Source organism: Sardina pilchardus, chromosome 22 (genome assembly GCF_963854185.1).
Source record: "Sardina pilchardus chromosome 22, fSarPil1.1, whole genome shotgun sequence".
NCBI lineage: Eukaryota > Metazoa > Chordata > Actinopteri > Clupeiformes > Clupeidae > Sardina > Sardina pilchardus.
The window spans coordinates 26,580,350-26,592,158 of NC_085015.1; the positions used below are offsets into that span (position 1 = coordinate 26,580,350).

Sequence of the window (11,809 nt, forward strand, 5' to 3'; positions counted from 1 at the left end):
TATTACACAGCTTTATTTAATTTAATCAGCCATTCAAATATTCGAACCGAAATTTCCTCAAATTATTTGTGGATTTGTCCTTAAAATCTAATCATGTGTCATTTTTGAGCAGTTTTAGTCTGTTTTCAAATTGTAGGCTGTACAGAAGTTGTAGGCTATTGCATTCATGTTGGTGTAGCCTTATAGTCTAATTGTATTGTGGCTTTGGCAAACAGTTGTGCATTTACAAAAGAAAATGATGCCAGTCTCCTCAATGCCTTGCCCTTGGCATCTTGCTTGAATGAGCAAACCTGGTGGGAGTGATGCATTTCAAGTAATATTCAAGTTAAAAGACAAGTTGTAGGACAACAGAAGAATAAAATGCTACCATTTGTTAACAATTCTGTTGTTAGAAACTGTGGTGTAAGTAATCAAGACATTTTTTTTCCTGAAAGCTATGCTGCTTTGGATGGAATAGCACTCGGCTCACATGGTCCACTGTGTCATGGCCCACTGTGAAACTGTGAAGTGCTTGAGGGCTCCTCGCACCCTTTCTGATTCTGAGCCCTTTCCCAAAGTCTGCATAAGTGTGCACTCTATTCAAGGGACCTTGCAGTTAGCATTGTGATATGTAACACAGGGTTAGCCAAAGGGAGGTTGGAAGCTTGAAAAAATTTAAACAACTGCCAAAAAAAAACAGCTAGAAACGCAGCACATTTTTGGTGTTGTCAATTTAATGATATGTCACAGGTGCTGTCCCACTCCTGTTATTAGAGTTTTGAACCCTTACACCTGTCGGCACCTTATCCATGCCGCCTGCCCGATCTGTTCTGCACTTGTACAAGACTTCCGACATTACGCACAGAGTGTGAATTGCCCCACCAAAACGGAACTAACGTTAATCATCTTGGAGAGGTGTTCCATGGATTGACAGTAGGTCAGAAAAGTGGAAAGAAGATTATATTTGTTTTTGACCGTGTTTGAAAATGATGTCTGTAGTTTCAATGAACGCAACGATGATGCTAATAAGTAATAACTAGATGTATCGCAAAGCGGTAGAAAATGGCTGCTCAGTCCTGCATTCTCTCTGCAAAAATAAATCACGCTTGTCAATTTGTTTCACCTACTCCATCCCCTACTGCAAATTTTATGCATTTTAATGAGTTTGCATGTGTGCACTTGCTTCTGTGCATGCCTGTCTGTCTGTGAGTTTTCGCTTGTGAGTGTGTGTGGTGGGGGTAATGGGCTGTGTGTGTAGGCTATGTGTGTGTAGGCCCTACATCTGCTTTTCTGCATTTGTGCGTGTGTTTGTGTGTGTGGGGGGGTGGGGGTGGGGGGGGGGGGGGGTAGTGGAGTGTGGGTATGGGTGTGGGTGTGTTTGTGCATGCGTGCGTGTACGTGTTTACGTGTTTGTGTGTGTGTGTGTGTGTGTGTGTGTGTGAAGTGAAGTGGCTTCTGATAAGTATTTTGCTCCACCTTAATCCACCTTTTAAAAAAAAATCCTATGAGCCAATTACACAGTGTCCAGGTGTCTGGCCTAGTTGATGTTAATGATGCCTTAATTGGCAGGGTTCCAATCAGATTTCGGAACAATCTTGGGATTTTTTGATAAGGAATCTTTGGTTTCACCAGGTCCCTTTCAACAGGTGCATTAAATCAAGCAAGAACGCGCCATCGGACCACATGACTTCCCACGCGTTGGTTGCCAGGTAACCTGAACGTAAACAGTCCGGAGCAAAGATAGAGCGTGGAGAAAGGCAGCACTTTCTAGTGAAGAATTTGGAGGGGCCCTGATTGTCTGAGGAGCATTTGTCATTATTTTTTTTAAAGATCTTATCTAAAGGTAATGTGGATAGCCTACAGCTGGTTTTCTTTCGTCCATTTCAGAGCGTTAAATAGCCGCACATTAGCTGTTAAATCAGAGGCGGACAATTAGCTGACCTACCGGCTGCTAATTAGCTGGATTGTAAAATTTCATCACAAGGTGACTTGATGTTAATGTTACGCTAACATTTTGAGTTTTTCTCTCTGGAAAGATGTCTGCAGGACGGACCATGGAAGGGGCTGGCTATGTTACGTGGTGGGGCTTTAGCCCAGCTTTAGATCTCCTAGACGTCGGTGAGGCTACATCATGATTTAATATTTGTTGATGGGAATGACAGTTAACGTAGCCTACAATAAGCCATAGACCCACATACTGTAGCTGCTAGCAGAACTAAATAGCAATCTCTGTTGATAATGCAAAGGTCCGGAGAGACAACATGGAGAGTTGAATGTCTTACTAGTGGGCTGCAGTGATCCTCGGCACATCCTCAAGACTATTGCTGGTATGAAAGATATAGATACACTATCGGTAAGTGATGGCCAGCCAGGCCTACAGAATAGCACCATATTGCTTTTTAGAAACATTATCATCCTATTCGATTATCCTTACATTCATTTTTGTTTTATCATTTAATGATAAGGTGTGGGTAATTGAGAACAGTATGGAAGTTGTGGCACGACAGTTGCTTCTTCTCTTCCTTTCGTTAACCTCAACCGACGGTTTGGGGCTACATGGTGAGTCTAATATCCTGTTTATATTTCAATAATGATAATAACAATAATAGTAATAATAATACATTTTATTTCATGACACCAAAGGTGACCAATTGTAAAAATAGAAAATATGAAAATAAAAGTCAGTCAGTCAATATCTTGAAGAGATTTGAATAAGCTTTAAAGTTAGTAATGGTGATAGTATCTGTAGTCTGCTACAGCTTGGGGGCGAGAGACAGTTGAGCAGAGTAAGAGTAATCAAAATTATGTTTTTGTAGCATGTTTACTTTGTGGACAAGGTAGGTCAACAGGTTTTGTGGTTTCTTTGGACATCACATTCTACCTAAAACATTGAATGTGGAAGTAACCATGATTGTGCACGTGGAAGTAATTATGAATGATTATGTTGGACATTTCTCAAGGTTGTCTGGCTCTACAGTGTTAAGAATCTGCATAAGAAAAAATACCTCCTATTCTCTTACTGTGTGTTCTGGTTGTGTTATTGCAGAAAAGGTGGAAGTGTTTCTAGAGGTATTTGGAAACTCAGAGATTCGTAGTCAGACTGAAGAAATCCTAAGATGTGCTGCCACTCAGCTCTCGTTATCAGTATCTGACATGCTTAGTGCACAGATTCATCCCTGCCTGGACACAGGGCTCCTTAAGGTGAGACATAAGCTTTTTAGTTTTCACACACAATCTCCATGTGATAATGTTAACAGAAACAGGTCTAAAGGTAACCAGTACTCTGTAACCCATAAACCTGTAACAAATGTAACAAATGTATGTTACCTCCCTTACTGTACTACTGTATACTGTCTATTTCTGCTGCCTTTGTCCCAGTATAAGGAACGAGATGAGTTGGCATGGATCTTCAAGCAATGGCTGCAACCTCCATCACTTAGCCCTTCGATGAGTAAGGCCTGGGACAGTCGTGTGAGGCAGTATTTGGGCTCCCGGTATGACTCTAAACATGGCTGTTATGACTGGGATCTCACCATGAAGCTTTATCAGAAAGGGGTTTGTACAATTTGCACAATACACACTATTGCCAATCTAGCTGAGACTGAATGATGTGGTTAAAGATGCAACACCCATTACATATAAATATGGTGGAAAATCATGCACAGACAGGTATTTGTAGTAGAACGGTCTATTCTGAAGAGGCCTGAGAATTCCATTGTGCAGTTCCTATGCTGTGTTTTCTTGTTCTGCATGTGCGTTCTGTTGTTCTACTGTATATGTCATATAATTCATGTCATAGATTTCCTTAAGGATCAGTAAAGTAGGTATTGTTATATATTTACACACCTACTATGTGTGATGATCTGGCAAATTGAGTTACAGTGAATCCCACAGACTGTCCATTACGCATGCAAACATTTATTTAGTATTCACAACGTTTCGGTCATGGACCTTCCTCAGGTGAATTTCAAATTAAATAAATAAATTCACTTGAGGAAGGTCCATGACCGAAGCGTTGTGAATACTAAATAAATGTTTGCATGCGTAATGGACAGTGTGCGGGATTCTCTTTTTCAAGTATAACTGGGTAACCTATTCCGAAGCACCTGTCCCCACAAAAAAGGTGTGCAAAAGCGTTTTGTAAACTAAATTGAGTTACAGTGACACAACATTCAAAATTGAGATTGTGGTATCAATGGGAAGAGAACATGATATGCTTTAAAATGATATCCTGGTCAAAGCTATATCTTGAATTGTTGTCAAGATAGCATTTTGATTCATGACATCTTTTTCCAATAGAAAAACTAAAAACAAAAAATCACTTTTGACAGGTAATAGGCAGGTACAGGTAAGATGTGCCCACTTGAATAATATGTTTTGTAAATGTACATTCTTATCTTGACCATGATACTGAGCACTGTTTTTTTAATTTCATACAACGTCAAAAATGAAAATGTATATTTTCAATTGTGCGACTTCAGACTCATTTTGCCAGATCGATGTGCATATTCTCAACCTTTTTGCAAAGTTGTGAAGTCGCAAGATCACACATTCCTGAAGGAATTGAATGTGGTACTTTCATTTGAAGCCATCCCTTTACACGCCCTTTGAGACACACCTTAAAACAATAGCAGTTTGCATGGATGTTGAAATTCTGGGCCAATACCGGTACTAATGTTTGAAATAACAATTTTGAGCCTCCATGGTGAAATCAATCGCATGATTGGTTTTAATTTTGAGCAAGCTCATAAATGAATTTTGCAGACTTTTTACTGTAGTCCTGTTTTGCTTGCAGCATATCAGCTTTTCATTGCCCTTTGTGACCTATGCAGCTGTTTTCTCTAATTCGTACAGTGTGGTGTCATCAGTAAGCAACAGTATGTGAAGTGGCGGGACACAGGTTTGGCTTTTGAGCTTAGAGAAGGACATTATCAGAGAGCCAATCAAAGTCTGCTCTCCAGCCGCATATTCGGTCATGTAAGTAGAACTACAAACGCTAGTATTAAATCAGATGATATATAATGTACTACCTGAATTCCAAAGCAATTGGGATGCTTTGTAAAATGTTATTTTAAAAAGAAATGCTATGATTTACAAATCGTGTCAACCCTATACCCAATCAGCACAACCACATATTCTTTTATGCTTTACACTGTACAAGCACAACACATTACTTTCTAACATTCCTGTAAAAACATAAACAGGAACATTTCACAACTAATTAGGTGAACTGCGGATGAAAAAAGAGCACCCCAGAGAGTCTCAGAAGTAAAGATGTGGAGGTATTCATTATTCTGTGTAAACCTGTGTGGGAAAATGATAAGAATAATGTGTCTTATCATGACATTGTGAAGGATTTGAGGATTTCAGCATATACAGAACATAACATCATTAAGACATTCAGAGAATTCAGATAAAACAAAGGACATGGCTGAAAAGTATTGGATGGCCGTGGTCTTTTGGACCTCAGGTGGCACTGTGTTAAAACCAGACCTTTTTCTGTAAAGAAAATGATTTTATGAGTTCAGTAAAACTTCTGATAACATTGTCTATGAGCACACCTTACTGCTCCATTCACAAATGCTAGTGTGAACTCTAAATATATGTTATTTAGACATGCTACAGAAATACCATCTTATCTGAGCCGGAGCTCATTTGAAATGGACTGATGTAAAGTGGAAAAGATAGTTTAGGTACTTTTCAACGGTCCAACGTATCCAACTTGTCATAGTGCTCAGTTCAAAACTCCCAAACTCCCATTGGCATTTTGCACATCTGGCAAGGCACAATTAATTCTGAACTATGTACATAGGGTTTGAGCAACCAGACCATGTATTTACAGGGAAAACTTGAATATTTCAGGAAAACAATGGCAAAATGAATTCTGTACATATTTAAACAGTCATTTTCCACATAGTCCAGGTGCTAAAATGGTATGTCTGCAGTCCAGACCTGTCTAATTGAGTGCATCATGGAAGGAAAAACATGATTAAGAAGCTCCCAGACTGTTGAGCTGTAATCCTATATCGGGCAGAAATGGGACCACATTTCATTCTCAAAACTCTAGTAACTGATCTCTTCACTGGCAATAATGCCCATATCCCAAATTTTTTGAGACGTTTTGCTGCGTTTAAATTCAAAATGAACATATCCCCCCCCCCCCCAAAAGCAATCAAATGTCTCTCCTCCAACATCGATTTGTCTCAATTAAATATGATTTGTAAATCATAGCATTTTCTAGATATTTATAGTATATACTGTATGTAATTGAAAGCTTCCCACTTGTTTGAATATTGCATTCATGTATGTTTTTTTGTTTCAGAGGAATGAGAGGGTTGCAGTAAGAGGTTACTGGGGTGATATTGTAACCAGCCCATACCTTTGTTTTGGCATTGAGACGGATGACAAGGAACTACTCAAAAAGCACAACAACCAGCATGTTAAGGTTAGAGAAAAATCGCAAAATGGAGTGAAATTTATTCTGAAAATGAGTTAGCAGGAGATTGATCTCTGTATTCTTTTCTCTCTGTATTCTTCTCTCTCTCTATTAGACAGCACAAGACATCTCCTTTGCAAATGTGCTGGCTCTGTTCCAGGCCCTGTCCAACAGGGGGAGCACTCTGACAGCTTGTCTGCAGGCCAGTGAAAACAACGACCGAGAGGAGAGTCAGTCCCAAACATCTGAGATACTATTAGAGTCAAACTCTTCAGCCAGTCACGGAAAAGAGGAACTTCAAAAACATCATGACTGTCCAGATGGTGGCATTTCAGAGGAACGCCAGCCTCATTCAGAGACAAAGGAGAAAGCCATACATTATGGTATTTGGTTAACATATTACTGCTAATAAATTGATCACTTGTTTAAAGTAATTTAATTAAGAGTGACTTTTCACTGGTGGAGACTGAAAAATACTGGTAGTGTTTTAACAACAATATACATTAGAGTTGTCAAGCAGACTCCACAAAAGGTTTCTGACACTTCTGGCAGCATGCAGTTTTAAACCCTTTTATCTCAAATCTCCATCTAGTTTCCATGTTTTTCCATTGTTGGTGTTGTGATCTAGCATACAGCATGGGTGCTCTACAACCGTTTTATATTTTGTGATAAAGGAATGCTGTAGTGCGTGCGTCATAGGTTTAATACAGTATATACAGCCCAGATATGGACCTAAAACATGCAGCCCATTTCAACCAAGATGTGGACCTAAAACAAGCCCGCTGCTTTAGATGCATTTTGTGATCCCTTGTTCCCCCACTGATTGTCAGTTTAGTTGTGTTATGACTGCCACTAGCAATTTTCAGTTGACTACTCCTGAGACATCACACCACTGGCGCACATGAAACTTAGTGTGAATGAAGTCCCACTAGGTTGGTTAGTGTTTAAGTGGCACATTGACACATCCCATAATGGCTTGGTTGTGGTGCAGCACCATCTAGTGAATGATGTCAATGGAAAAATCATTTATAGAATAGAAGAATAGAATACATACTTTTTTGATAACCACGCAGTATACCACGGCTGCCCACAATTTATGTCTGCCCACAGTTATGCCCACAGTTATGTCAATGCAAAGACTTGTTTTTTCACTCGTGAGTATCTTGTGTTAAGAAGGTGAGAACTTTTTTTAGTATATTTTTGGGCTCTTCGCTTAGAATTAAATAGGACAGTGAATATCTTTAGGAAGCGGATGAGAGAGAGAGAGAGAGAGAGACAGACAGACAGACAGACAGAGAGACACACAGAGTGAGAGAGATATTATGTGGGATCGGGAAATGACCAGGCCAGGTTCAAACCTGTGTAGCCACATGGGCCCTCTCACAAAATTGGACGTAGGATAACTGACATTCTCTGGATGCAAATTTCATGAAATTCCATCCATAGGGCGCATTACAACATATGGATTCTATATCTAAAAAATTGCTTAAGGTATGATTTTGAATCTGGTATGCTTACACTTGGCTTCATTTTGACACATCTTCAAAATGTACATTTGGCTCTCTCAACAAAATGGCTGCTAGCGCTGAAGAGAAATTCAGCTACCAAAATAAGGGTTGGTGCTTGATTGGATCAGCCGCGTGCTCTTGGTGACACTCAAGCTGTACCTCAGTGCAGTTCAAATCCTGTGTTTGTACAGGCGGTCACATTTCCTCAGTAGCTTCCTATAAAGTCTAGACACTGGATTTACCATACTGTTTTTTCTCACAATTATTGTGAATGTTGCACAGCACTTGTAATTGACATGTTGACGTTGTTGAGGCACAAACATAGTCTAGATTCTGCTTAGATGGTTTAGCATTATAGCTGGCCTCTTGCGCTAGCCACTAGGAGGATAACTGCTTCTTTAAAAGAGAATCAAAATAGCTTGGACCGAGCCACCTCAGGAGCACATATGAGATGGGTGTGATTTTAACGTCACTATCGATAGCCTTTTGCCAGCATTTCTGGTAATTGATTTTTCACCAATTGTAAAAATTTTTGGCCTTACAGAGAATGTCTATATTTTTGTTTAGATAAAATGGTGTGACTTCTGTTCTTTTTTGACATCACATTTGTAAGATATGTTCGAGTGTCCTAATGTATTTTTGTTTTCTACAAAAACAAACTCTGTCTAACTGCTGTCTTACAGAGCTCATGACTGTGAATGGTGTGAGGGTTTTCTTCCTCCCTCTTGACTCTCTATCAAAACTCCCTGAGAAGCAGAAATATTCCCAGTTCTTTAACACCATCTATTGTTCAGCTAGGTAACATACATACAGACGTATCCACAGACACAAATGTATGTGTAAGATTATGATTTAGCATGTTCTTTAAGTTTGTTTTAATAGATCTAATTCAGTGCATGTAAACTCTTTCTCTCCCCCTCAGTATGGTTCATAGCTTAAAACCATCTCTGAAATTAATCGCAGCATCTGAAGCAACTCTCATAGTGGAGCAGGGCAAGTGAGTCTATGTACTGTATTCAACCCAAGAATGTCCTATATTCTAAACCAGATAAAACAGGTGGAATTATGTTAATTGTCTTCTTCTGTCTAATTGTATGTGTCTGTTTCAGGTACCTGCTGGACCTGTCCAAAGAGCAAGAGGCTGGTTTCACGCAGAAAATAAAAGAAATCACTCGAACGGCAGGTTTCAGTCCTACACAGGAGGACCCCAGTGATGAGCATGCTGTGTTCACACTGCAGCAGCAATGATAACATCAAGGTGATATATTCAACATGTTGATGATGGAGGTCATATGGATATATATATATTAATTTCATTGTGTGTTGCTTCTGTTTCTGGAGGGATATGCTGTGTCATACGTTTTAGATGCTTAGATACTAGCTTTCTTTTTAACTTTATGATCAACATTTGTCTGTAGTGAAGATAAAATGTAATTTTGGCTATAGGTGTTGTTTGTTGTAGTTATGTTACATTCAATAGTGAGATATTCTAACAAAAAAGAAAAGAAGTAAGAAAGTCAGTGAAGTCAGTCTTGCAGACAAAGAATGTTTGGTGAAAAAGAGTAAAGACATTAAACAATATAAATTCAAGTCACGTGGCAGTTAGCGACACAAGCACCTCTGGATTTGCAGTCTTTGTCATCAAACAATTAATTTACATTTCATGTGTGTTCCAAATACACTCACATCTGATGTGTGCACCACATTAGCTTTTCAGGAAGCACTATTATGGGCTCCCGGGTGCAACCAAAAAACTGTCCAATGTGCACCTAAGATCTTGCCTGTCTAACTCTGTGTGCATACGGCATTATTTTTTCCCATTATTCTACAATAGTGGATGCAAATATGAAACACTACCACAAGGGTAGAGGAGTGCCCATAGGAAAGGGAAAATTCAAAGGAGATCTCTCCTTTGAGCTCAGTTTAACATCAATGTGAGATTCTTAGTTTGAACTTTTGTCTCAGCTCAGTTTTTTTTTTTAGCCAAGGGTCTATTTCTGGATGTCTAAATTTTCTGTGCGGTTTTGAAGTTGTTGTGAAACAACAAAATATCCATATAACTGAGGCCTGGGGGCAGTGTCTACCTCATAGTAAATATTAAATAAAGACACTGACTTTGATCAAAATAGTGTGACAAGTTTATGCTATTGAGAGGGGCCCTGCAGACAAACCAAGGTGTTTTTACCTTTGTAAATGTAAAGAAAACATAGAGAAAATGTTATGTTGTTTGTACAGTCAGTGTAATCTGCTTTACTCTCCTTCCAGTTGCTGCCATCTTGCAGCTAGAAAGTCTTCGCAAGTCGATTACCAAATGATCTTCCTTTTGCTTCCATTGACAGTAGTTTGCGCTGCATTCAGTAGACTTGTATGGACTTCTTCCTCACAAGATGTTGACAAACAGAAGAAGAGTAAAGGTAATGCACTGACAGACTGAATGTTGGCAATAGCAACAACAGAACTTGTTTTTTTTTATCTTAGGAGTTTTGTGAATAGCTGAAAAAATTATCTTAGTTCTCTTAACTTCTCCCACTTCCCAGTTGCCCATGAACGCACCAATAGCCTTAACTTTCAAATCATTGGTCCAGTCTAACCAATCACATTGATCAGGGATTCCTAACGTTACTCTGCTTAAACTGTACAAACTGACAATGAACAGCATAGGCTGTCAGGAAAAGATGTATGTGGGCCTACCTTTGCTGTAAATACATTTGCACGTTCTTCCAACTGCAACTTTTGATGTTTGTAGGCATTGCCTGCATTACTACTATTCAGCCACTTTCGATTGTGAAACTACAGCGGGGATCACACTAGCCAGCGGCAAGCGGCAGTGGCAAGCGTAACGCAATGCTCAGACCATAATAATAAATCCAAAACGTTCTATCCTGTTCATAAGTTCAATCTTTGTTGTTACGTTCTTAGACGTATCTGATTGGCCAAAATACCTAAACATTCTAAAACTGAGATTGATGAGCTGAGTGTTGTGCTTCAAAGTTGAACCAAGTTCAACTCCCAGTTTGTTCAACGCTAGCGTTATGCCAGCGTTGTCACCGGTCCGCTGCCGAACCATAGAGAACAATAGGAAACCTGCCGCTTGCCGCTGCCGCCTAAGTGAACTATGGTGTTCTAGACTAGTATCTCCCTGAAAGGACTTTGATCATGTTCAGGATAGTTGGTGTTTAGATGAACACATAACTGGATTTCTCAAAACCAGGATAAGTGTGTGTACATGGGGTTCTTAAAGAGGAACTATGCAGGATTGGCGATTTCATCTCTGGTTTCGGTTTCGTTTTTCGTTTTCACTCGTTTTATGCTTGCATATTTCTCTGCAGAGCTTCCCTGACAGCTCTAGCGTGTATATTTATACATATATAGGCTATATGTAAATATATAAATTGCTAGCGTGGTTCTTCTTGTTCCTTACGCGTCTCAGACTTCCAGATGTAAACAAGGAGCAATCGTCTCCAGCAGAAACTGCAAGGTTGCAATAGCGAATAGGGACACTGAGGGCGGGAGGAAATATTACTGTTTTCGATGAAACTGGTCAGTCAAGCAAAACAACGATTTCTGAGCGATTTTATGACTATGAAAAAGTTGCATGGGGTCTCTTTAAATCGGGATATGATGTTTACATGCACGAACCGGGATACTTCAAAATCCCGATCATAACCAGTCCAAGATACTGAAGCGCATGTACTGTAAATGCAATCATTGGGACAGATTAGATGTGATGCATCCTTGGCTTTTAAATTATTTTTCAACACAGAAATCTGCATTGAATCATCACCCTGTCCAACTTATTAAAGTTCCATTGTTGATCCATGTTGAAATAGACAGCTTTTGTGTTACCGAAAAGGCTCAATATTAGATTCAACTTTATTGTCAATGT

At 39.4% G+C, this 11,809-nt stretch overlaps 1 protein-coding gene across 3 annotated transcripts; it reads left to right on the forward strand.

Annotated features, from left to right (window-relative positions):
* Positions 1 to 1,685: 1,685 nt before the first annotated feature.
* On the forward strand, positions 1,686 to 10,339 carry LOC134070135 (dynein axonemal assembly factor 3-like). 3 transcript variants are annotated; one of them, XM_062526382.1, is made up of 13 exons: positions 1,686 to 1,822; positions 2,016 to 2,097; positions 2,226 to 2,332; positions 2,445 to 2,538; positions 3,026 to 3,180; positions 3,358 to 3,534; positions 4,834 to 4,956; positions 6,302 to 6,424; positions 6,531 to 6,798; positions 8,607 to 8,721; positions 8,846 to 8,920; positions 9,033 to 9,181; positions 10,263 to 10,339. In XM_062526382.1, exons 2-12 carry the CDS (start codon positions 2,016 to 2,018, stop codon positions 9,169 to 9,171), a joined length of 1,458 nt encoding a protein of 485 aa, XP_062382366.1. In that variant the 5' UTR covers positions 1,686 to 1,822; the 3' UTR covers positions 9,172 to 9,181; positions 10,263 to 10,339. The 3 variants fall into 3 exon arrangements, with proteins under 3 accessions (XP_062382366.1, XP_062382367.1, XP_062382365.1); XM_062526383.1 differs by having other exon boundaries at positions 10,266 to 10,307; XM_062526381.1 differs by lacking the exon at positions 10,263 to 10,339 and having other exon boundaries at positions 9,033 to 10,001.
* The last annotated feature ends 1,470 nt before the right edge of the window (positions 10,340 to 11,809 follow it).

What these genes read in the sequence shown, in the direction of transcription:
- LOC134070135 (XM_062526382.1), top strand. Translation starts at nt 2,016, where the DNA reads ATGTCTGCAGGACGGACCATGGAAGGGGCTGGCTATGTTACGTGGTGG. An exon ending in AAGATATAGATACACTATCG is followed by an intron (nt 2,333 to 2,444) that starts GTAAGTGATGGC and finishes TTTAATGATAAG; the next exon opens with GTGTGGGTAATTGAGAACAG. An exon ending in CCAGCCGCATATTCGGTCAT is followed by an intron (nt 4,957 to 6,301) that starts GTAAGTAGAACT and finishes TTTTTGTTTCAG; the next exon opens with AGGAATGAGAGGGTTGCAGT.